A 27,789-nucleotide genomic window follows, 5' to 3' on the forward strand; every position below is an offset into this window, starting at 1 on the left:
GAGAGAGCAGGTCAGTCAAGAGAAGAGAGCCAATCATAACAGTTGGCGTGTACTGTGAAGTCTTAAAGGAGAAGCAGCACCAAAACCGAGCGTTTCTGACAGAGGGTCAGAATGAGGGTGGAAAATGATCAAGCTTTACAAATATATGACTGATTTTTTTTTTTTTTTTTTTTTTTTGACAAAAAACTGCACAAATAAAGGGGCGGCACAGTGGGTAGCACTGTTGCCTCACAGCAAAAAGGTCCCCAGTTCAAGTCCTGACTCACCCAGGGCCGAGGACTGTGTGGAGTTTGCATGTTCTCCCCATGTTTGCATGGGTTTCCTCTGGGGCTCCACTTTCCCCCACAGTCCAAAAACATGCAAGTGAATTGGAAACTCTAAATTGCCCATAGGTGAGAATGAGAGTGTGAATGTGTTTGCCTTGTGATGGACTGGCCAACTGTGTTGTGGGTGTTTCCCTGCCTTTGAGCTGGGATAGGCTCCAGCACTACCCCCTGACTCTGCATAGGACAAGTGGCTTTAGAAGATGGATGGATGGATGTCATGACCCCTTTTATTTAAATACTCAAGACACAGCGCTATTGTAGTGCTGATTGCACCTGCTTAAAAATAGATTGCAGGTGCATAGTGAATAAGATGCAGATTTTTGAGCTGCAATGCTATGCACAGAAGTGGTGCAACTGGTTAGTGAATTTGCCTCTCAGGTCTGGTTCAGTCATAACAACTCAAAGTAGTTAATGATATCAACACCCTAAAGCTTACTTTTTTAGCACTGTTTTTGCACTTTTTAAATAAAAAAATAAAAAAAACATTTATGGATCGTTTTTTCCAAATGAGGGCGTTCCAAAATGTTCCAAAGGGAGGTTTTGTCTGATTTAGCTCACTTCTAGGTAGATCAAACTAACATCAAACTTAACTATAGCTAAGTTCACACACACACACACACAAGCACACACACATTTACCTCCTCTATCTGCTCCCGTTTTCTCTGTATGGCTCTGTGTCTGGCCATAGCACATGTCACAGATGAGAAAGCGTCTCTTTTGCTGCAGGCTTGACCTTCCTGTGGCACCTGCAGGGGTCCCCAGAAAAAAACACATCACACACTTTACATTAAAACAGTATGCCAACTAAATAGAGCTTGAAATGATTTTCAACAAATGGTCAGTGAAAGGAAGTGCTTATACTGTTGATTGTCATGCTCAGGAGGTCCAACCAAATAATACATGAGCTGTTTTATTTTATTTTCATTTTATCTGAGGTTTGCCATTTTTGATTGTGGGCAATATGTGGGGTACAGCTAAATATTATTTTGTTTTAAGTAATTCAAATAAGTAAAAAAAAATAAAAAATCCACAATTAATTTTCTGAAAATATTGTCACTCCTGCTGTGAGCTCAATACAAATGTGACATTACACAAATGCCTCATTGCCCTTGTTAAATAACATATGGATATGATAATTATTAAGGAAAGTTCCAGGTTCTTTTTGGAGCTTGACTTTCATTCTTTTGTCATTGTTTTTTCACATAACTGTTGTTAAGTGGAAAACAGCTGTGTAAAGATTCTTCAGAAATGTCTACTTTTGTGTTCCAAGGAAAAATAACAGCATATGGGTTTGAAATGACATAATGTTGAGTAAATAATGACAGAATTTTCATGTTTGGGGAAACTATTCATTTAACTTGTATTGAACCCAGCACATTTTTTAAGGGGGATTCAAAAGGTTTTAAAGAGGGAGGAGTTTCTTACAGTGAATGACAGTGATGGTCTGTCTGCAGCGGAGAGCCAAGGAATGTCTGTTAGAAGGGAAAGAAAAAGAGAAAAAGAGATGAGAGAGAGAGAGAGCATGAGAAAGAGAAAGGGAGAGGTTTCTTTAAGACACTCCATGGGGTGTGATTTGGAAAATCTGCCTCGCAACATTTGGGCTTTTGTGTTAAATACTGGCTCTGTGCTGCATGCTTTAATGCATATAAACACGACCCATCTTTCTATCTTTCTCTCTCTCACACATACCCACAAGAACACATTCAGCTCTCTCCCACACACACACATATTCACATTATCTCTTACTTTCTAAGTGCACACACACACACGCAGTGAGTCACCATCATCGCTGCATATCTCACAGGCACAAAACTGCGTGTGAGATGGAGGGGGAGGTAGAAGCTTCCCAACACGCCACATCTGATTTGTAGTCGACTCAAAAACAGACATGTGCACGTCTGCAGCGCAAACATACATGCACACATGACTTTCTCACACACACCTACTCAAATGTACATTTCAGGGTTCTTCACCATTTAGAACTGAATTAAGAATGCCTTTTAAATTCCTGCATTTAAACATCTGAGGTAGCAAACAGAATGCTGAATTCTAAATAGAATTAGAATTTAAGTAAGAAGAATTAAAATGAAATGAAATTCACAGATACTCATATAACTGCTGTTAGTGTAGTTTTTAATAATAGTTAATTTTTTTTAGAATTAATTACCCAAATCATTTAACCACCATAAACACAACTAGGGTTATCACGATACCAAAACTTCAGTAGTCGGTACCAATACCAGTAAAATATTATAATTCTCAATACCAATTTTGATGCTTTTATTTTGCTGGAAGCTTTTATTTTGGAGTGAAGCCATTTCAGTTTCTGTGTGTTTTGACAGAAGCTTCTTACTTCCAGAAAAGCAGGTCACTACGTGACATACCCTGCATTTCAATCAGGATAAATCAGCCTCCGAAGGGCACTTTGCAGGGAAAACAATCATGATAGCCATGCTGTAAGATCGCTTCAAACAGCATTTCCAATAAATATCACCTAAAAGGTGAGTTCCAAATGAACGTTATTTTTGGACTCAAAAGTCCACAGCTCTCACAGTGGATGGTAAAGTCTTCGAAGGGAATAGGGCATAGGGAGGACCACTTCTGAATGAAACTCACACCCCTGATGTCATTATTAAACCAGCAAAGGCTGCTATTTAATAAAATAAATATGTAGTTTGTATGTGCCTCATGCTAAAAAGTGAATTTTGAATGCTCTGCTAATAGTCATCTGCTACAAATAGAGCACATAATGCTCATGATGATGTTTTCAGTGTATTAGACAAGGAGTTCTAAAAGTATGAGCAGCATTTGCCCAGCTCCACACATTCACTTTGAAGCGCTCAGCACATACAAACTATATATATATATCTCATTAAGTTGCAGCCTTTGCGGTTTAATAACCACACTAGGACATAATGGGATTTTAATTTGTGTGCTGAATGTTTATGGAATGACATCCGTAAGTCAGATGGTATCGGTTTTTGTTATCTGAAAAATTTTACGAGCACGAGTACAAGTACGTGAGTACCCAATTCCGATACCAGTATCAGTATCGGGACATCCCTAAAAATAATAAATTAAAACAATTTTGCTTCTTTGAAGTGTTTTTCAATTAGGTAAACATTGCTTTAAGTTTTTTTAAGGAGTTTTATTTATTTATTTATTCTAAATTTATCTTGTGATTTGTTCAATTTGATGCATTAAGCTTTTATTTTAAATTGAGCTTTATTTTGGCATTTTTTTCCCCCATTTCTGTGTTTTGAGGGATGTTTCACACCTCCAGACAAGCGGTTGGTTATATGGCCCAGTGCGACTATTTAAGTGCAAAATTCGGCGATTTATTATATAAATATATAGTTTGCAGGTGCTGCGTGCTTCACAGTGAATGTACGCTCTCTTCTGCAATCTACTACAACAAGCACAGCACATGATGCTCATAAAATTTGATGTTTTTAGCTTATGAGCTGCTTCACATATTCACTTTAAAGCGCGCAGCAAATGCAGACTGCATATTTATTTAATTAAATCATATCCGTTTTCAGATTAATAATCACACTAGAACATATCATAATTTAACTTGATTGATTGTCCATTTCTGCATAAAAGGAGTATCAGAACACGTGGTCAAATGAGCGTGTGTGCATTTGTTAGCAGCTGTCTGTCAGTCAGACAGTGTGCAGGAACTGAATTAAGCTCAGTACTACCAGTACTGCAGAAACACTGGTATAGTAAAATGTTTATTTTTTTATTTTTTTATCGACTTTGTACCGAAGTACAGGTACATTTGACATTCCTACATACAATATATGGGGTATGTCTAGAAACAATAGATCAGTGGTTCTCACCTGGTGAGTCTGTTCTAATGGGGTCCCAAATGGCTGACTGTGTTATGGTAATAATTTTACATATTTTTGGCCTTGTGCAGGTCATGCTAATACTTTTGTGCTAGAAACAATTTTGGTACTGTGTTGGGTCACCAGTTGATGGCCAATGTGAAATCTAGGTCCTGATTCAAAAAAAATTTTTTTTTTTTTTTATAGAGCATTGTGGAACACCTTTTCATTTCTACCAGAAAGACTCTGAGAATAAGAATGAACGCAGATAAACTGAGATAATAGTTTCCTTTGGTGCAAGCCCCATCCTACAGTGATTCTTGCTCAAACCGTCACATCCTGCTGGAAGGGGAGAGGAGCTTACCCCTTACAGCAGGACGGGACCTAAACTTGTGGTGATGGGGTGGTGGGAGGGGGGGAAACAACGACGGCATAATGAAGCGATAAAGGACAGCTGTGCAGAGCTTATAGAGCAGAGGCTGGATTATGGAGATGCCTGAATTGAATGAATGACATGATGCTAACAATGAATCTTCCTGATAGAACTATTGCTTAGGCATGCTCTAATTTACCCCCAAATTCTCCAAACAACATGAAACCTTAAATTTGTGTCATGCAATCCCTCTGATGTTTTTAATTTCTTTGAATAGCAAGAAAATTCCTCTTCCTGTCATTCCCATTCAAATTCCACTTCAACATCCTTTGTAGCCGATTCATTTCACAACACATTTAATGAATTGTAATGGAGCCTAATCTCCATTTTCTTGATTTTCCTCAACCCTGCTGGTACGCGTATCAGTTATTTCCTAAGAGGATGAGTCATTTTCATCTTGTGATCACAAGAATTAATGCAAATTCAACTAATCCCCTCATTACTTGCGATAGCTCCCAATTTGGTCTTCTTTCTGCAACTTTTCTACATAAAAAAGAATGAATCATGGACAATGAAAATCGATCAACACAGTGTTTACATGCTTCAGCTGTCTATCTTTATGCAAACATCACACATAAATGCTAAGACATTTACTGGCTAAATAACATGACTGACTTACCCATAACATGAGTATGTTTTGCATGTACTATATAATATAGCTAATGCAGTTTGTGATGTTGTGTAAAGTAAAACATACAGTATCAGAAACATCATTATCAAAAGCTCTTATGGCAAGCATAATTGCCCTCAGTTCATTTCTGTCAATAAAATGCTGAAATAAATGTTTTGTTAACATATGTAAAGACAAAGTCCTTAAAAATTCTAGGCCACAATAGAGGAAGGAAAAAAAAACACTAACAGAGTGCACTTTTTCAGCAGTCTTTCTGCTGAAAATGTGGTTCTCGCTCTCGGTGTGGCACGTAGTGAGTTGTGAGTGGATGCCGCGGAGAATAGCGTGAAGCCTCTACACACGCTAGGTCTCCGCGGTAATGCGCTCAACAAGCCAAGTGATAAGATGCGCGGATTGACAGTCTCAGACGTGGAGGCAACTGAGATTCGTCCTCCGCCACCCAGATTGAGGCGAGTCATTACGCCACCATGAGGACTTAGAGCGTATTGGGAATTGAGCATTCCAAATTGGGGAGAAAAGGGGAGAAAAAACAAAACAAAACAAAAAAAAAAACAACCTCAGAGCTCAAGGTAGGTCTGTCTTTAACCCTCCTATGGTACTCTGTCATTTTTTACAGACATTTTTTTCCTCATTAAATAAAAATGGTTTCCATTATCTGAGCAGTATAAGACTTGGTGACTTTTCCTCCATTTGCCATCTGAACATACAAAAAATTGGGCTTGACTGGATAAGTCTAAGTGCTCGTAAAAATAAATAAATAAACAACACTTTTGATATACGTGGTCAAAATTGACCAACCATTGAAAATGAATGGGAAAGACCAAAAAACAGAGCAATTTTTCGATCTGTCAAATACAATCAATAAATCAGCTACAATGCAGAAAAAATAAAATAAAAAAAACAGACAAAATACAGGGTGAGACTCTAAAACATCCTCAGTGCAAAAAATACACACACAAACACACTTACACACACAAATGAACTGGTAAGACAATAACACAGAGCCTTTTTTTTTTTTTTTTTTTTTTTACATTTGTCTAACAAAGAAAAAACAATAAATCAGTCACAATGCTAAACATACACACACAGAACCAGGACATCAATAAGTGGAGGTTTCTTTTGAAATTGCAAAATGTTTACTTTGATTCTTCTGTTTTATACTCTAATTGAATTTTAAGAATTTTGCAGTTCATTTCTGTTTCTTGATGTTAATTTCCTTGACATTATTATGCATTTACTTTGAGTTATTAAATTTGTATGTTTGAAATAAATTATTGGTAGAAAAATGCTAATTCTGTGTCTTCTCTTTGTAACACCATGGTCAGGTTTGATTGCAAGCATAATGACATTAACTGCAAAAACTGACACTTCAAATCAATTTTAAAATGCTAAACTTTGACAAATAATAGTCTGATAATGTCTAAATATACTATGGCTGCCAAAAGTTTGGAACAATGTACAGATTTTGCTCTTATGGAAAGAAATTGGTACTTTTATTCACCAAAGTGGCATTCAACTGATCACAATGTATAGCCAGGACATTAATAACATGAAAAATTACAATTACAAACAAAATGTGCTGAACAAAAAAATGCATTGTTCAGAACTTCTTAAACTACTTCGAAGAGTTCTCATCAAAAAATCCTCCATGTGCAGCAATGACAGCTTTGCACATCTTTGGCATTCTAGCTGTCAGTTTGTCCAGATACTCAGGTGACATTTCACCCCACGCTTCCTGTAGCACTTGCCATGGATGTGGCTGTCTTGTCCGGCACTTCTCACGCACCTTACAGTTTAGCTGATCCCACAAAAGCTCAATGGGGTTAAGATCCATAACACTCTTTTCCAATTAGCTGTTGTCCAATGTCTGTGTTTCTTTGCCCACTCTAACCTTTTCTGCGCCCCTGAGTCTTCTCTTTACTGTTGTACATGAAACTGGTGTTGAGCAGGTAGAATTTAATGAAGCTGTCAGCTGAGGAAATGTGAGGCATCTATTTCTCAAACTAGTGACTCTGATGTACTTATCCTCTTGTTCAGTTGTACATCTGGACTTCCACATCTCTTTCTGTCTTTGTTAGAGCCAGTTGTCCTTTGTCTTTGAAGACTGTAGTGTACACCTTTGTATGAAATCTTCAGTTTTTTGGCCATTTCAAGCATTGTTTAGCCTTCATTCCTCAAAACAATGATTGACTGATGAGTTTCTAGAGAAAGCTGTTGCTTTTTTTTTTGGCCATTTTTGACCTAATATTGACCTTAAGACATGCCAGTTTATTGCATATTGTAGTAACTCAAAAATAAACACAAAGACAATGTTAAGCTTCATTTAACGAACCAAATGACTTTCAACTGTGTTTGATATAATGGCAAGTGATTTTCTAGTACCAAATTAGCAATTTTGCATGATAACTCAAGGATAAGGTGTTGGGAGTGATGGTTGCTGGAAATGTCTAGGGCCTGTCTAGATTTGATCAAAAAATGACTTTTTTTCAAATAGTGATAGTGCTGTTTTTTACATCAGTAATGGCCTGACTATACTTTGTGATTAGTTGAATGCCACTTTGGTGAATTAAAGTACCAATTTCCTTCCAAAACAGCAAAATCTGTATATTATTCCAAACATTTGGCCACCAGTGTATATCCAAATGCATATCTTGTGATAAAATATCTAATTAGTTTTTAAGCCATCAGACTACACCGTAGGTGGCTACAGCCATCTACTGGCTGTTACTGCCATGACATGGTTTTCACGTAATATTATTTATATTTTGTTCACCAGATGGCAGCAATCTGCCAACAATTTATGTCACATTCTCATATTTTCTTCATGTTTCAACTTATAGAAGTGTAGGTTCTGAAATTGATTTATTTTTTTCCAAAAATTAGCTTATTTGTATATGCAAATTAATGGTAACATTTTGAAATTTACATGTAAATAAGATAAAATAAGATAAAATCCTAAAAGAAAAGCAGCATTTTATTGTTCTTACTTCAGGGAAAAATAAATTATTATCATCATAAAAAATAAAAAAGGATTACAAATCTGACCCTTCCGGTCAAAAATGACTGTGAATACCAATTTTCAATACCACAGGAGGGTTAAATGTCTATAGATTAACATTAGAAATAAATTTGCCTATGGAGAAAATGAATGGGATTTTTACTTCTGGAACCAGACTGTTGCTCTCAATCAGAAAGCAGTTCTTTAAAACATAGCACAGTTTTTAATAGATGTACTGATGTTATTGAGTGTACAGTGAATGCTGGCACATCCCTTCTTATTCTCACTATGGAATAGAGAATTATTTAAAGAAAATTAAAAAACTGACGACAGTCATGGACCAGAATATTTTTTCCCACAGTGAATCGGTGTAATGTTATGTCTTTGTCCTCATAATCTGCTAGATCTGTGGTAGACTTGTGGTCCCACAGTCCTTTTCTAATACTTGAATATGCACTGATATTTTAATATAGCATGTACATTTATAGATCAGAAAATGCATTGAATGGTGGAAGAGAAAATTTTGATTTTATTTCTTAAAATATAATTTCTAAGATGCTATGACAGACACTTTAATTGAATGATTACTGACCCTCGAGGTGAAATTCTGTGAAGTTTTGATGATGTTTCACACACTATGGTCAAGGAGTTTCAGTGTACTAGTGTTTAAATGGAGGCCATGCTTGTGATTCAGCTAACACGATACATACACATAAGCAGGGATCGTCATTAATGCTTGTCCGTGACAATCACACAATGTTAAAATATGGAATGAGGTCAAAGAAGTCCTCTGCAAACACAGCTCAGAAAAGGTGCACTCACAGACTTTTAAAAGAATAAATGCAGTACAGAGGCACCATAAATGTAGTTTCACGAGGATCACATTTGCAGGAAACAATTTCTCTTGAATTCTGAATGCTGATTCTCATGCACAGCAGACAAGAAAGCAAGAAATGCACTGATTGTGATTAAAACAGCAAAGTTTAAGGCACTTTTAATCTGCAGTCTGTTTTGCTTATCAGGTTTATATTCACAATATAAAGTTAATGTAATGGCAGCACTTCTGACACCCTATCACAACTAAATCAGACCAGAAAATGTACATTTCAAGGCCAGGTACAGTATGAATCCAAAGAGATCTGGGTTAATTTTCACTAATCCAAAAACTAAAAATTACAAGTGACTGTAAATCATAATTTTTACTTGTCCGAAAGAAAAGCTTAATATCAAGCCCTGAAAATGGAAATTCCTGAACAAGTTTTACAAAAATGAATGAATCCTAAATATGCAAAACCCTGCAACAAACCTGTGAAAACATGCACAAACCCACTGCGGCTCACCTGTGCTGGTGTGTTCACTGTGTTCTCTGGCCGCTGTGGAAGAGCTCTTGTCTCTGTTAGACTGCTGACTGGATGAGGACGAGGCTCTGAGCTTCAGCAGTTGTTTTGGGCTGTGCTCTCTGCTCGGCTGAAGTCTGGAGCGCTGGCCCGCGTGATACCTCTGATACTTCAACACAACACCTGGATGTCGCAAAAAACGCTTATCCACAGTCCTGAAAAACCTAAAGGGAAGAAGATTTTTAATGAGAGTAATCTTTGATTTAATATCCACTTCATTTGGGGGTCTGGGTAGCTCAGCGAGTAAAGACGCTGACTACCACCCCTGGAGTCGCGAGTTCGAATTCAGGGCGTACTGAGAGACTCCAGCCAGGTCTCCTAAGCAACCAAATTGGCCCGGTTGCTAGGGAGGGTAGAGTCACATGGGGTAACCTCCTCGTGACTGCTATAATGTGGTTCGCTCTCGGTGGGACGCGTGGTGAGTTGTGCGTGGATGCTGTGGAGAATAGCGGGAAGCCTCCACACGCGCTATGTCTCTGTGATAACGCGCTCAACAAGCCATGTGATAAGATGCGCGGATTGATGGCCTCAGACGCGGAGGCAACTGAGATTCGTCCTCTGCCACCCGGATTGAGGCAAGTCACTACACCATCACGAGGACTTCCAAATTGGGGAGAAAAAGGGGAGAAAAAATAAATAAATACCCACTTCATTGCAAGGCTATATAGGCCCATTTCTACTTCTGCTGCAAACCTACACCATAGCCTGACATGCACCTCTTCAAAAATGGAACCACGCGACAACACAGTCCTAGGCCCTATGATTTCCACGTTGCGGAAAAAACGGACAGAATCACGGAATCCTGTGATAAAAACAGAAGTAACTAAAGAATGTGGAAAATTATGGAATTGGACATATTTTGGGATAATATGAATGTATGTTTGCACTATTAAATTAAAATCATTATGTCCTAGTGTGATGATTAAACCACAAAAGCTTGAGATTTAATAAAATAAATATACAGTCTCCATGTGCTGTGCACTTCAAAGTGAATATGTGAAGCCGGCCACTCATACACTGAAAAAAACAGCATCATGAGCATCACGCAGTCATTTACTGTGAAGCGCGCAGCACATGAAGACTATATATTTATATAATTAATTTGCAGGCCATACCTGTACAGCGAACTGCTTATCCGCAGGTGAGAAGCTGTCGTCAAAAACACACCAACTGACAGGGCTTCATTCAGTTTTCCACCAAAATAAAAGCTCAATTTAACGTTTAGTGAAATTGAAAAAATGATGACAGAAATATATTACTACTTTATAACTAAATGGAATATTTAATGTAGTAGTAATAATAATAGTTATAATTAATAATAACATATCAATAATAATTACATTATATTTAAGCAATATCTCACAAGCAGGAGTGCGTTATGATGTTTTGACTGCATGTTTGACAGTATGGTGTACAGTCAATGATCATTTTTCAGAAGTTATGAAAACTAAACACTTCTAATTTGTCATCAAATTAAAAATCACCTGCTTAGAGCTGGTTATGTTGCCTATATGCATTGTAAGTTAACCAACATTAAGTGAGTAGTACTATTTTAATTCTGCTCTGCACAGAGTGGCCAAATATGCCAAAATATGTATTTATCATTATTTAAGCAACTCCAGAGCAAGCAAACAAACAGTACATGCCTGATGACAGGCAACATGTATAATAATTAATCTCAAAATGTTTAAATACTTTGATGAACTCCTTTTTAATGCAACAATAATGGAATAAATACTCTTGAATCCATAAATTATACTGCTTTTGTTTATTTATGAAATTTCAGAAATGAAGGCATTTTCTCTCAATACACTAGCACATTGGCTGTGTACTCACAGAACGACGCAGAAAAACAAACGCAAAACTATAAATGTAAACCACAGCATTGGCCACTCCATGGAGCCTTCGGCATAGGTTTGACAGAAGTATAAACTGGCCTTTAACCTATCAAAGATCACTGAAAAAAGACACCAAAAAGTGGGAAGGGTAAAATGTTGAAGTAGCATGTTGTATAATTGTTGTTGTTTCAAACAAGCTAATATGTCTGGAATCATTGGAGACATCAGCCACAAGTGTGTTGAACTGTGCATGGAACAGTTTGAGTATTTTGGTAAGGCAAATGAAGATGATTTATCAGAGCAACATTTTTTCCTCTTTTTGTGGGTATTATTGGTAACACTTTACATTAACATTCCCTTTGTAAAGGGTTTATAAAGGGGTCCCTTAATGATTAATAACTCATCTACAAATGCATTATAAATCATTAATGTGCAGTTATAACAACATGAATAAAAAGGGTGACTTCCATGCAGTACCTGCATTATGGTTCACAGGTGTTCTTTACATTAAAGTACACATTTTCATTTACTAACATTTGTAACTCATTAATAAATGGTTCACAGGTGTTCACTTTACATTAAAGTACACATTGTCATTTACTAACATTTGTAACGTATTAATAAATGGTTAAGAGTTGTTCACTTTACATTAAGGTACACTTTCAACTTTCTAATGTTGGTAACTTATTAATATATAAGGTACATTTTCATAGGTTAATAATGTAGGTAATAAATGGTTCAAGGTTAACTCATGAATAAACACCATACAGTATGTGTCCATTATATACAATAAAGAATTAAACTGTCAAACAATGTTGTGTGTGAGCATGAAGACCTACAGAGGACTGTATAAGACACCACTCAGAGTAGCACCATTATTTTTACATTAACATTACCAGGAAAGTGTCATTGTCATAGACATTACAATAATGAATATAAACACAAAACCTTTTAATCTTTATACTAGTCTATTTTTTGCTGGATTATTCCATAAATGATGAATTATGAAATTTCATGATTTTGATTAAAGTGTGAACAAGTACCTTTATTAAGCATTATAACATGTGAGTAAAAAACTGGCACTTTGGCAGGTATTGCATGAAAGTCGCCTTTTTTATTCATGTTGTTATAACTGCACATAAATGATTTACAATGCAACTCATTGTAGATGAGTTATTAATCATCAATGAACCCCTTTATAAACCCTCTACAAAGGGAATGTGAATATAATGTGTTACCGTATTATTTAGCCTCCTAGGTGCCATTAACATTTTTAATATTAGGCACACCATATTCTGTGTTGACTGTGTTTATTTTTAGTTTGAGCCATCCACTTGGTTTGACTATTAATAAAGAATCCACAAACCTATCTAGGGACCAGTACTGTAGATATCTGCAATGGTGATTGCTCAAAATGGAAAATCGGTTTGCCTGGAACCTGATACAAGCGCATTTTAGGATGAAATAATCACAGGATTTGCAAAAGTTTGCCAGTTTAGTGACAAACTTTGAGGCAATTAGTAGCAAGTAAATTGGATATTCATGAGCAGAGCTACATATTCTTCTTTGTTTTCTTAGTTATGTCTTTGAAATAGTCTGTACTGAGGTTTTTTGTTTTGTTCTTAGACTCTCTACACATTTTCCGTTAGAGTGGGTTTCGTGAGCAATCGCTTTGATTTGAAGCTCTGTACATGTGCATCTTGCTCTGTACATGTGCTCTGCACATGTGTCAAGCACAACAAAGTGTAATCGAGCTTCTGATTGAGATTTTGGTCTGTTTCTTACCCAAAACTGACTGTATCGCTTAAGAAGACATTAACCACTCGAATCTTTTATGCTGCCTTGATGTCGTTTTTGGAGCTTGGAAGAAACTTTTTTAAAGAGGAAAGAAAGTCATATTAGTTTGAGACTGCATAAAGGTGAGTAAATGATGAGAGAAATATCTTCAGTGGATAACGGCGCCTCAGTGGCATGTGAGATGAGTTTTCCACTATGAAAATAATGGTAGAGCTTTATTTTACAGTACTTTTTCACATTTACGTACTATATAATTACAACAACTATAGTAATTACTAGGTACTAACCCTAAACCTAACCCTAAACTGTAGTTACCTAATATTACTCAGTACTTTCTTGGGTAAGTACACTGCAAGTATACTAAAAGTTAATGTACTGTCAAATAAAGTGCAACCAAAATAACAATTTCAATGAGTCATCAATTACATCAATCAGTGTGTCAGGATCATGTCACAAGAGTCTGCATTGTTTATTGTTCTTTGTGTCAGGGGCCCAGTTGTTTGTATGTTGATTACTGAGTTATCTGGTTTTCATTGTTGATGATTTGTCTCAATCCTGGATTGTTATGTTCTTCGAAGAACATCTCAGAGTTGCTGCCATGGCAAAAGGTCTGTAAACTCAAACCTTCTCGGGAGCAGGCTTATTTAACTTTAACAGGATTAGATTGTGCCTTTATAAGCAGATGTGATACTGGAAGTCTGCCCCAGCCACTGCATTATTCTTACAAGAGTATCTTTTTGAAGAAGAGGTGAAAATGATTTAGTATAAATTATAATTGTATTAATAATAATAGGTACAGCTCATTTTACTCATTTAGAGGTACCACTTTAGTCGTGAGGGAGTAATCTACTTCATACATTTTTATGAGTTTTATGTTTGGTAAAATTGTTCTTGCATTTACTTCAAAGCAGTCTGTCTGCATTGATACAGCTCAAGACTTAATAAATGAGCTATGTCTGCATTTGTGCCATTAGAAACATGTACATCTTACATAAAAAAATCTTTCATGATTTTTGTTGTTTTCTGGCCATGTTAGAAAGCAGGCTTTTAAAGAGAGCTTTTATTCCCTCATGCATTTGTGAAGTTTGTGTAGGTAAGTACATATAAAGAATAATAAAACAAATGTTGCATAAGTCAGGACATAATCCAATTGAAAATAATGTAACATCTGTGACATTAAAATAAAAAAAACTGTTGCAAATCAAAAGTATGTGCAGTTGAAAATAGTGTTAGTTACAAATTTATCCACAACCCTTCAGCCTTTTCTCTGTATTTTTCCTTTTTAAGATTACTTTCTTTTTGGCCAGAGTTATCATTAATGTTGACAACCATCTATAAATGAATCTATACAGAAATATCAAGTAATGTAAATTTAAATAATGTATAGGCCTATATATTTTATGTACATATTCATTATGTTATATACTGTTAAAATAACAAAACCCTTAAATAATTCTATATAATGATTTATATTATATTCATATTTTTACTCAAGTTTATGACATCATTACATTGGTCTGTCGTGTTGCCAGCCAATCGCTGTATTGCTGATCATGGTTTCGAGTATTGATACATGAAGGCGCAATTATCTCAGACAACTCAATCCAGATATTCTAACCAAATCTGCTCATGTGTTTGAAGAACAGAGTTAGCAAGAAAGGAATTATCACGATTAGAAGATCTTGAATACGTCATATCATCTCAGATGTATTAAGCGATGTACGAAGAACAGGCCCAGGATCCTGACACCCATCTTGAGTTTGGTTATATGTGAGCACATGGTTCCTGTTTGTGTTCTTTTACCATCTGCTCTTCTGTCATTGTCATTGTTTTGTGTTCAGTTCCTTTGCTGTCTGTGAGCACATGGCTTTGTTTGTGTTGCCATGTGTATGTGCTCTCCTCTCAGTCTTTCTAGAGTACTTACTACGTCCCCTAGTTTGCCTGATTATTAGTTTATCTGTTTCACCTTTCGTTACCCTCCTTATTTCTCCCTCTATTTAATATCCCTGTGTGCTCTGTATAGTGCCAGTTTGTTGTGGTTTACTGCCCTGTCAAAGTGTTTGGTTTGGTGTGGTGCTCTCCCTCTGTGTACCAAATTTCTGTTGGTCTTGTTTGTCTGTTTTTTGTCATTTGTCCAGTCCCTAGTTTCCTGGTGGTCCCCGCCTGGTTGGAGCTTGACCACATTGGCTGAGAGACCCTCCCATCAGTCTCTCCTGGTCCCGTGCTCTGGCTGCTCTCCCTACCTACCTTCCTCCCTGGCTGCCGGTTGAGGCTCAACTCTTGTCTGTTGGCTTGCCGATCAGTTTCGGTTTGGCCAGCCTGCCTTGTCTGCCTCTGCAGTTCTGCTGCTTGACCAGCTCATTCATTTACCCCCCTGACACAGCAGTCTGCCTGTGACCTCACCTGTCGTGAGTTTTTTGCCCTTCAGGGATTCTTTGAATTTGTTGCCTTATTAATACGCTTTTTTGTTGCCCCTGCAGTTGAGTCTTCACTCCCCCACTTTACACATACCCTGATATTGTGTGTCATGATGCACGGGCCAATCAGTTCCAATTATGCGTAACGTAGATTGTAAAACCCATATATAAATCAATAATATATCTAATATGAACGCAGTCAAAGGTCTGACTGCTTGAGACCCTAACTGGTCTGGCAATTTTGACCCTAGCCCAAGGCCTCTACACATAGGAATTGCTATCCTGCAAGAGATTAACACTCACCCTCCAGACAGTGGGGCTCAGTGCTGCTTTTGGAAATTTAGGCCTACCTTTTAATCAAGTTCCAGCTGTAATAAAACACAGTTGATCAAGTTCAAGCGACAATTACAGTGTTGAAATGCAGCTCTGCAGGAAAGTACATCTACAAGGGCAGCTTATCACTTACCTTGGAAGTCAGAGCAGAATTTTATATACATAAAATATCCATACTTTTTTAAATGGTTGAAAGAAAAAAAAAAAAAGTCATTGGTATAGCTTACTGATTTCTTACGGTCATGTTGGTTTGTTATGTTCTGTGATTGTTGCAAAGTTGAAAAATCAGTTATATACAGAGTTTGAGTAGGAACGTCTTATAGAAACCACCAGTACAGTGACTTGGCAACCTCAAGCGATTAACTGCTGCTGTGAAAACACCTTAACAAATCTGTACAAACGTACCTGTGTAAATCTGTATATTGAGTATGGTATAGAATTATGTGAATATAAATATTATATGATGTAAAACATAATTCTGTTTTTTCTCTGGGTGTAATGTGGCAAAGTACTGTATGTGTGTTGTGTGTGCATGTGTGTATGTGAGAGAGAGAGAAAGAGAGAGCTCAATGACCTTGAGAACAGGCACTTTTCTATGCAAAAATAATGCAAAAGCAACTTATGATGGATAAAAATAGCCTTGATGTAAATTTTACAACTTATATCCAAGAGTAATGGTAATGATTATTTGTAGTGCAACCTCTGATTGGAACACACATTCTGTACCACGGAGTGACATTTTGCATAACCATGACATAAACAACAATAAAAACATTTGTACCAGTTTTTTACAGGTAAAATAGTGCTACAAATAAACATTTTAACAGGTACATTGATGTATGAGCTGAATCCTGGAACAGCACACAAACATTCTAACCAATGAATAAAAAATGACAGTTTGCTCACATGTGACTTCTATTACAGTTTTTCTCGATCGATTTCACACATTTATCCAAATTCAGGTCACTGCTCTCAAAACAATTAACAAAGCTATCTGAACACTTTGTACTATAATTGTCCTAAAAAGATTGCACATTTTTCTTGATTTTCGTCATTTTCTCGAAACTCTACACACAAATTTCTCTGATCCAAGATTCATGCTTTCACAACAGCTAACACAGACAACTAAATTAAAGTCATATTCTCAAATGCACATGTCAGGTTGTCAAATCCCTTCATATTGATATCTGCTGTGTTAGTAATGCACACTGCAAAGATAATTTTCACATGATTATCTTGACTTTGCTATCTATGAAAATGGTCAAATATGAAAATTCAGAGCAAACAAACAATGAGGAAGAAGAAAAAGAAGATGAAGAAGAAGAGGTAAAAACTGAGAAGAGGTAGAGTGGGTAAAGCAAGAGGAAATAGGAGGAAGAATTGATGAGAAAAGGGGAAATTTTTCTCAACTGTTTCAGAGGTGAGCATTGTCAGAGTTGAGGAAAGACCAAATGGTGTAATGATCATGAGCAGAGAGAAAGAAGACAGCATGGTGGAAGAGTAGAGTAAAGAAGACACAGAAGAAGCTCAAATGATCTGAGATTCCCTCTAATTGATCATGTTATGAATCACGATTTTTCTGTGGCACACAAAGAGTTCAGTCAAATGTGAGCAGATCTACAGTGACTTCAATCTCAACAAAAAAGAAGAGGGAGGAATGGCACTGGTCTGCATGCCACAATCAATGTCCACTATTACTATCTGTGCTTACAGTGCTGTCTTAGCTTCATACAATATGTAAGACTGCTATTTTTTACTTACAGTATACTTCCTCGTCCTCTTTCTAGAGGAAGAGCAGGAACAACTTAAAATTTAGAGAAATTGTTACAAAAAACATTTTTCATGAAAAACATGATAAATGTGTTATATCAATAGTACAGTTGTGTATCTATAGCTGAAAATGTTATGAATTCAATAGAGAACACATCTTTAGATTTGATGTATTTATTTTTTATAAATGCATTATCAGAAAAGTATACAGTGCTTCATTATGCCATGAAATTGAATTGTTCTGCAAAATTGAGTGCTGTTTCATCTGCTGTGTGAATTGTTTTGAGAGCATTGATTATAGTTTGGAGAAATGTATAAAATCGATTGAGAAAAACGTCATGGTTACTTGTGTAACCTCCGTTCCCTGATGGAGGGAACGAGACGTTGTGTCGATGTAGTGACACTAGGGGTCACTCTTGGGAGCCCGAGACACCTCTGGTCTTTGATAAAAGGCCAATGAAAATTGGCGAATGGTATTTGTATGCCACTCCCCTGGACATACGGGTATAAAAGGAGCTGGTATGCAACCACTCATTCAGGTTTTATGCTGAGGAGCCGATAAAAGGTCCGGCCATTTCAGCGGGTAGTTCAGCATTGTGGCAGGAGGGACACAACGTCTCGTTCCCTCCATCAGGGAAGGAGGTTACACAAGTAACCATGACGTTCCCTATCTGTCACTCACTCGACGTTGTGTCGATGTAGTGACACTAGGGGTCCCTATATGAAATGCCACAATTGGCTGAACTGTGTTACGTGAATTGGTGGTGTGTGGTGGGCAGACTACTGTGTGCCTCATAGCCAGCACACCAGGTCGACACGTAACCTCCCCCAACATAGTTATGAATGTCGAATGGCTCCTTGGGGACAAGTCGACTACCCAAAAGACAGAGACAGGCTTAACCCAGTCGTGGCCTCTTTTCCCCTTCTCTTTTTCCATTCCCTGAAAAAGAAGGGGGACTATCTGACTGGGCCACCAGGTCTAGTCAGGGGGTGTCTCTCCCAAGGGGAAGACACCACAGAGACCACACCTCGCCCAAAGAGGGGGGGGGGTATTTAAGTGGAAAAATACGTCACATGGTCTTTCCGACCATGTGGAGAGTCTTCAAGGTAGATCCTACCCAACAGGGGAGGAGTTACTACAAACATGGAGACTGGGGCAGAGAGGCTCTGCCCTAGGAAGACGCAGTTTGCCAACAGGGAAACGAACTAGCGGAAGATATTTATCACATGGGGTTAGCCTTACAGGGAACCGCCACATGCGCAGCACCTACCCCAGAACAGGACTCTTAGTTAGCACGTGTACTGGGCCGGCAGTGAGTCTCTCCGAAAACTCGACTGCCACAGGGCTCGAAGGAAGTCAACCAGGGAACAAAGTTTGTGAACACTACTGGGAATTAATGGCGCACGTCTTCAGCTCAAAAGGAGGTGGAATGCACTATGTGCAAGCGATACACCCAGCCAGCTATCCCAGGCTTATCCGCTTGTGTTGGGTGCCACTACCTGGGACGAAACCGGTTCCACCCGGAGGCTGTAGGTGTTACCCAGCCCACTGCTCTGCAAATGTCTGTTAGAGAGGCACCTTTGGCCAGGGCCCAGGACGCTGCTACACCCCTGGTAGAATGGGCTCGTAGCCCTACCGGGGGCGGCATGTCCTGGGCGAGATATGCCATAGTTATGGCGTCAATGAGCCAGTGGGCGATCCTCTGTTTGGAGACAGCGCTTCCTTTCTGCTGTGCACCAAAGCAGACAAAGAACTGCTCAGAGATTCTAAAGCTCTGCGTGTGATCCAAATAGATGCATAAAGCGTGCATTGGACACAGCAACGACAGGGCTGGGTCTGCCTCCTCCTGGGGCAGCACTTGCAGGTTCACCACCTGGTCCCTAAAAGGGGTGGTGGGAACCTTGGGCACATAGCCTGGTCGGGGTCTCAGGATCACGTAAGTGTAACCCGGACCGAACTCCAGGCACGTTTCGCTGACAGAGAATGCTTGTATGTCACCTACCCTCTTGATGGAAGTGAGTGCAGTCAGGAGGGCAGTCTTCAAGGAGAGTGCCTTAAGCTCAGCTGACTGCAAAGGCTCAAAGGGGGCTCTCTGTAGACCCTGAAGAACTACAGAGAGGTCCCATGAGGGAACGAGGTGTGGTCTGGAGGGATTCAGCCTCCTGGCACCTCTTAGGAACCTGATGATCAGGTTGTGCTTCCCAAAGGACTTACCGTCGACTGCGTCGTGGTGTGCTGCTATGGTGGCAATGTACACCTTCAAGGTGGAAGGGGACTGCCTCCCTTCCAACCTCTCCTGCAGGAAGGAAAGCACTGATCCAATTGCGCATCTCTGGGGGTCTTCGCGTCGGGAAGAACACCACTTAGCGAACACACGCCACTTAAAAGCATACAGGCACCTCGTAGAGGGGGCCCTAGCCTGAGTGATCGTGTCTACCACCGTGGGTGGTAGACCACTTAGGTCTTCTGCGTCCCATCCAGGGGCCAGACATGGAGATTCCAGAGGTCTGGGCGCAGGTGCAAGCAGGCACACTGGGGGAAACGCATATTTGCGTAGGCCAGGGGGCCAGCTGTGTGCCAGCACATCTATCCTGAGGGGACCTCGGTGAGGGCGTACCAGAGCGGGCAGTGGGAGGATTCTTGGGAGGTGAACAGGTCCATCTGTGCCCGTCCGAATCGACTCCAAATCAGCTGAACCACCTGACGGTGGAGTCTCCACTCTCACCCGAGGGTAACCTGCCGTGACAGCGCATCCGCTGTAGTGTTGAGGTTGCCCGGGATGTGAGTGGCTCGCAGCGACTTGAAGTGCTGCTGACTCCAGAGGAGGAGACGGCGGGTGAGTTGTGACAGGAGAGCGCAGACCGCCTTGGCGGTTGACATATGCTACCATTGCTGTGTTGTCAGTCCGAATTAACACGTGCTTGCCCTGGATCAATGGCCGGAACCTCCGTAGGGCGAGCAGAATTGCCAACAACTCGAGGCAATTGATGTGCCAATGCAGTCGTGGACCCATCCAGAGGCCGGCGGCTGCATGCCCATTGCAAACAGCGCCCCAGCCTGTTTTAGAGGCATCTGTCATGACCACGATGCGCCTGGAGAACAGTTCTAAAGGAACACCTGCCCTTAGAAACGAGAGGTTGGTCCAAGGGCTGAAAAGATGGTGACAGACCGGCGTGATGGCCACGCGATGTGTCCCATGGCGCCATGCCCATCTCGGGACTCCAGTCTGGAGCCAGTGCTGAAGCGGCCTCATATGCATCAACCCGAGCGGGGTGGCCACCGCCGAGGACACCATATGCCCCAGGAGCCTCTGAAAAAGTTTCAGTGGAACCGCTGTTTTCTGTTTGAATGCCTTCAAACAGGCCAGCACCGACTGGGCGCGCTCGTTCCTAAGGCGCGCCATCAAGGAGACTGAGTCCAACTCCAAACCGAGAAAAGAGATGCTCTGAACCGGGAGGAGCTTGCTCTTTTCCCAGTTGACTCGAAGCCCTAGTCGGCTAAGGTGTGAGAGCACCAGGTTCCTGTGTGCGCACAACTGTCTCGAGAGTGAGCTAGGATTGCCTGATCCTAAAATATGATATGTTGTTAACCAGTATTATTATTATTATTATAAACTTTTCTCAAGAAAGTAAAGATCTTCTCAAAGCAATGCAACAAAGCAAATAAAACAAAAGTAAAAAAATATCCAACAAAAATAAACACGTATTACGAGTGAGTATATTCTCTGTGTCAGCTTTTGTGAATCCACAGCACAGATGTCGCACCTGTTTTAATAACGAGCTCCTCTTCATTTTCATGACTTGTTTGGGTGTCGTCCCGTTCTGTGGAGGTGTCTTTCTCCATTAGGGTTTTTACTGGGTAAAAAATTATAAAGGTGCACAAGTTATCCCGCTCTACACTCTTCTTTCTGTGAAGTACAAATATCGTGAAGTCTGCTGGACTCATGCACACTTATGTGCTCCAGAGATAGTGCGTGCCACATTCATGTGAAATACAGATGCACGCGTCAGATGAGTAGCATAGCGCTTTTGAATATCATTGAATGTGCTTGGGCAGCCAAGCACGGCCAAGTTTCCACTGATAGATAAGCCCACGCCTTGCACGTGGAAATTTACATATTGCGATATACACAATATGGCAAAATCTCTATCGACTGAGATTTTAAATCGTCGCCACGATATATATCGTCATATAGTCCATCCTTATCTGCCACTATCCAAAAGAGAGAAGCGATCAAGCTAAAATTACCTCAGAACTTATTTTATAGCCATATTGTTTAGTTCGTTGCTCTGTTGGGTTGGACTGCATTCTCACCACAAGCGAACTGCTCCAGAGATCATTTCCAATTGGACCGAGAATACCTCATCAGTGTGGTCTCGTACCAATTGTTTGGTAAGTTCCTTAAACAAATGCTTCAAATGAGCCAGGTGTGAAAACGCCCTTAAACTGATTACTCCAGGGGAATTGACCCTGTAGTAAGTGTTCTGTAAGTTGCTTTGGATAAAAGCATCTTCTAAATTACTTCTTAATTACTAACTATTTTGACTCTTCATATCCTTAAGACTCTTTACTCCATGCTGTATCCAGGGTTATTACTGTAAAAAAAAAACAAAACAAAAAAACGCTGTTTTACAATTACTCTATTTACAAATTTTCCTAACAGTACCCAACAAAGGCAAAAAATAAAATAAATACATAAGATCACAGCACCACTTAACATGTTAGTAGGTGTGTTAGGGATATATGGACTCTGACTGTAGTCCTACAATAGGATAACTGACAAAAATTCAACAAATAAATGAGCTAAAATATTTAAACATTTAACTGCAAAATACTATCAGTCCTAAAATAAGAGATGGTCTGATAAAAAGCAGCACAGCACCACTTATGCGCATCTTGAGCACTTAAATGATGAGCACTTCAGTGTAACTGGAGCATGGAGTGTCATGGTCCTGTCACTTTGGCAGTCTGGGTTTTTGTTTGACAGGACCGTGGCATCATCGTCCCATGTCTGTCTTGTGTTTCGTTGTCTGTCTTTGTGTGAGCGCACAGCTTCGGTTGTTTTCCCTGCCGTGTGCTCTTCGGTCTGTCTTGTTTCATGTTGGGAGCAAGGTGTCTGGATCCTGACTTCCTGTCTGGTTCGGTTTCGGTCTGTGTCAGGATCTGGACACACATGCCCAGTCGCTGCCAGTGCTCCCAGCCACAGAAGCCGTTCCCCAGTCGCTACCAGCGCTCCCGGTCACGGAGGCCATTCCCCAGTCGCTGTCGGCGCTCCCGACCACGGAGGCCGTTCCCTTTTCACTGCCTGTGCTCACAGCCACTGAGAGTGTTCCCCTGTCCCTGCCAGTGCTCACGACCAAGGAGACCGTTCCCCAGTCTTTGCCAGCATTCACATCCACAGAGGCCATTCCCCTGCCATGCCCAGTGCCCGAGCCTTCCACGGCTCCGCCCCCTGAGACGTTCCCTCCTGAACCCTGTCCAGCAGCCGTCGCCCAGTCTCCTGTCCCCTGTCTAGTGGCCGCCGCCCAATCCTCTGACCCCTGTCCCCTCTGCCCTGAGGCCGCCTCCCAAACCACCAGACCCTGCCTTTACCCTGAGGCCCCCTCCCAGGCCTCCAAACCCCACCTCTGTCCTGAGACCATCTCCCAGGTTGCCAGACCCTGCCCCTTTCCTTAAGTCCTTTCCCTGGTTTCCCTTCCTTTCTGTTGTATTTTCTGTTTTCTGTTAGTACTTATTTTGTCTGTCTTGTGTATTGTTTGATGTTCCCATTTTGGGACGCCAGGAGGTGACGGAGGCTGTTCCCCAGTTGCTGCCAATGCTCCTGGCCACAGAGGCCATTCCACAGTCACTGCCAGCGCTTCCGGCCACAGAGGTCGTTCCTCAGCCACTGCCAGCACTCCTGGCCATGGTGGTCGTTCCCCTTTCACTGCCTGTGCTCACAGCCACAGACCCCACACCTTTCCTTAAGTTGTCTCCCTGGTTTCCCTCCCTTTCTGTTGTGTTTTATGTTTTATGTTAGTGCTCATTTTATCTGACTTGTATATTGTTTGATGTTCCTGTTTTGGGAAGCTGGGAGCACGGTGTCTGGATCCGGACTTCCTGTCTGGTTCGGTTTCGGTCTGTGTCAGGATCCAGACACTCGTGCTCCATGTCTGTCTGTTATTTATGTGGGTACATCGTGCTTATGTCATCTTGGCAGCATGCACTCGTGTCAATAGTTTGTCTCTCGTTAACACGGGTGCGCCTCGCGTCACGTTGCGCGCCCGTGTCGCGAGCTGTCTTCATGTTGTGCTGGGGTTCAGTCACTTCAGTCTAAGGTGTCGGGTGTGTGAATGACCAAACTCTCGCACAGGTGTCCTGTCTTGTTTATGTCGCCTGTTGCATGCATAGCGTGGTGTATGCCTCACCATGTACACTCAGGTTTTGTTTAGAGTGAGAATGTGTGGCATTGCTTTGTTTGGTGTTGCTACACATTCTCACATCTTGTTTGTCAGTTGGCAAGGGTGTATATTGCCTTATTGTCTTGCCGATGTGTGCTCATGACTTTCGGGTGTTTTGTTGTCTTGTGAGAGTACATGACTTTGTTTTGTTTCTGTATCGCCGTGTGTCTCTCTGTTTTACGTCATACCCCACCTCCTTGTTTGCCCATTATTAGTTTATTAGTCACACCTGCCCTGTCTTGTTAACCCATTTGATTTCTCTCCTTATTTTAGTCTACCTCGGTCCGGTCGGTCCTGTTTCCTGTTTTCCCCTGTCCCAGCCTGGATTAATTACTTTATGTTTTCCCCTACGGGGTAGTTTGTGTATGTTTTTTCCCTCTTGTGGGAGTTTTATATTGGATGTTTGTGACACATTTTTGTATAAAATTTTAGTTTGGGTCCTGAGCCTCTTATTCCCGACATGGAGTGTTTATTGAATATTGTGGGGGCAACATTTCGTTCATGTCATCCAATAGTTTGTTCAGCCTTATCTTCAGCAACTGCAGACTTCTATCCGCATGTTTTACAAATCGGATATCTGTCGCCTTTAATAACTATTAGTCATTCATCAGATATCAAAATGCTCCCAAATAGCCATTTTAATTCACCTTTTTGGTGCAAATTAGGTTGGCAGATCGAATCTGTCATATTTTTGAGTTTGTGCATAGCCCCAGTTTTACGTGGACTGAAAGTTCACGTTCAGTCCGCAACACCTGGCCAAGTATGGAATGAAATATGTGCCATTGGGACTTTAATTGAATTTTTGGACTTGAATTTGGACATGTTTACTTGAACTTGAATTACATCAAAAAGTCAGAGGCACAAATTCAGATTACATTTTTTAATACACTGATTCAGGTTTTAAATTCAGATTGTCCTAAATCTGAATGTTTATAGTCCTAAAATTCAGGTTCAAATCCCAATGGCACATATTTAATTCCATAGCCGAGCACCACTTGAAGTTAACTTAAAACCTCTGGATTTGTAAAACGTCGATATTTGTGTGTGTGTGTGTGTGTGTGTGTATATATATAGTATATATATATATATATATATATATATATATATATATATATATATATATATATATATATATACACACATACAGTTGAATTCAAAAGTTTACATACACCTTAGCCAAATATATTTAGACTCAGTTTTTCACAATTCCTGACATTTAATCATAGAAAACATTCCCTGTCTTAGGTTAGTTAGGATCACTACTTTATTTTAAGAGTGTGAAATGTCTGAATAATTTGTGTAGCCTTCCACAAGCTTCTCACAATAAGTTGCTGGAATTTTGGCCCATTCCTCCAGACAGAACTGGTGCAACTGAGTCAGGTTTCTAGGCCTCCTTGCTCGCACAAGCTTTTTCAGTTCTACACACAAATTTTCTATATGATTGATGTCAGGGCTTTGTGACGGCCACTCCAATACCTTGAATTTGCTTTCCTTAATCCATTTTGCCACAACTTTGGAGGTATGCTTGGGGTCACTGTCCATTTGGAAGACCCATTTGCGACTGAGCTTTAACTTCCTGGCTGATGTCTTGAGATGTTGCTTCAATATATCCACATCATTTTCCTTCCTCATGATGCCATCTATTTTGTGAAGTGCACCAGTCCCTCCTGCAGCAAAGCACCCCCACAACATGATGCTGCCACCCCCATGCTTTACTGTTGGGATGGTGTTCTTCGGCTTGCAAGCCTCACCCTTTTTCCTCCAAACATAACGATGGTCATTATGGCCAGTTAAATTTTTGTTTCATTAGACCAGAGGACATTTCTCCAAAAAGTAAGATCCTTGTCCCCATGTGCACTTGCAAACTGTAGTCTGGCTTTTTATGGCGGTTTTGGAGCAGTGGGTTCATCCTTGCTGAGCACCCTTTCAGGTTATGTCGATATATGACTCATTTTACTGTGGATATAGATTCTTGTCTACCTGTTTCCTCCAGCATCTTCACAAGGTCCTTTGTTGTTGTTCTGGGATTGATTTTCACTTTTCGCACCAAACTACATTCATATCTAGGAGACAGAATGTGTCTCCTTCCTGAGCGGTATGATGGCTGTGTGGTCCCATGGTGTTTATACTTGCGTACAATTGTTTTGACAGATGAATGTGGTACATTCAGGTATTTGGAAATTGCTCCCAAGGATGAGCCAGACTTGTGAAGCTTCACAATTTTTTTTTCTGAGATCTTGGCTGATTTCTTTTGATTTTCCCATGATGTCAAGCAAAGAGGCACTGAGTTTGAAGATAGACCTTAAAATACATCCACAGGTATACCTCCAATTCAGTACCCCTCCTATCAGAAGCTAATTGGCTAATTGCCTAATGGCTTGACATAATTGTCTGGAATTTTCCAAACTGCTTAAAGGCACAGTTAACTTAGTGTATGAAAACTTCTGACCCACTGGAATTGTGATATAGTCAATTAAAAGTGAAACAATCTGTCTGTAAACAATTGTTGGAAAAATTACTTTTTGTCACGCGCAAAGTAGATGCCCTAAACAACTTGCCAAAACTATAGTTTGCTAAAATTAAATCTGTGGAGTGGTTAATGACTTCAACCTAAGTGTATGTAAACTACTGACTTCAACTGTTTATATATATATATATATATTAGGGCTGTCAAACGATTAAAATATTTAATCGCGATTAATCACATAATTAATAATAATAATAATCGCAATATCTTTTTAAACATGAGTGGACAAAATATTCTTCATCCAGATGTATTTTTCAGTCATCCACACAAACCTGCCCCAACAACAGAGCTGAACAATAGAAAATGAACACAGCACAACTCAATTCAAATTATGTACAAAATATGGTAGTTGTAAGTGTATTATGACAGGATTTATTCGCTTCTTTTTATGGAGTTTTGACAGACATAATCTTTCCAGGAGCACAGTTGAATTAAATAGCTCTGGTCATGTGACTATTTGCACCACTCATGCAAAAAAATCTGCACTGTCATTTACAATTGACAACTCTGCAAAATACATTAAAAACTCCTTTTAGACCAATTAAATGGGTTAATGACAGTGTAGATTACCTGCAGGGTTCCAGCAATGTCTCTAACTTCTGCATTGGCTAGTGCACTATCAAACAGAGACACGGTGACAGAACCTTGGAGACAGCAGCAGGGTTTCTGTTAGCCGGTAATCAGTACCGCCGCTCCCTATACATATATTACGCAGTCTGCGTAAGGCACCAACTCCCTAGGGGGCACCAGAAACTCCACCGGCTGCCTTTACTGGCACGTTATACGTTATTGAAGGACCCAGTAGCAGTTGTGGAACACAGACAATCGCCTCGTGCTCACACTTTGCCTCACAACTTTCGTAATGTGCCATGCATTGCAAGGCAGGTGTTCAAATGGCAGCTTTCTTGCAGCTGCAATCATGTTACAAAGTTCAGAGATCAATATATATATATTATTTATGAAAGAATTTTATTTCATGTTATTACACTTTTTGTCTCACAAAGAATGCATAACTCCAATAACCTTGAGCTAATATACAGTATGATGT

At 40.0% G+C, this 27,789-nt stretch overlaps 1 protein-coding gene across 1 annotated transcript in view; it reads right to left on the bottom strand.

Annotated features, from left to right (window-relative positions):
- The window catches only part of LOC127415292 (periphilin-1-like), a 64,728-nt gene that overhangs the window by 17,609 nt on the left and 19,330 nt on the right, over positions 1–27,789 (bottom strand). Inside the window, exons 3-5 of the mRNA XM_051653990.1 lie at positions 9,562–9,782; positions 1,752–1,798; positions 965–1,072 (exon numbers count right to left, since the gene is read on the bottom strand). Coding sequence (XP_051509950.1) covers positions 965–1,072; positions 1,752–1,798; positions 9,562–9,782 — 376 coding nt within the window. The remainder of the gene's footprint in view (positions 1–964; positions 1,073–1,751; positions 1,799–9,561; positions 9,783–27,789) is intronic.

This window comes from Myxocyprinus asiaticus, chromosome 24, assembly GCF_019703515.2.
Source record: "Myxocyprinus asiaticus isolate MX2 ecotype Aquarium Trade chromosome 24, UBuf_Myxa_2, whole genome shotgun sequence".
NCBI lineage: Eukaryota > Metazoa > Chordata > Actinopteri > Cypriniformes > Catostomidae > Myxocyprinus > Myxocyprinus asiaticus.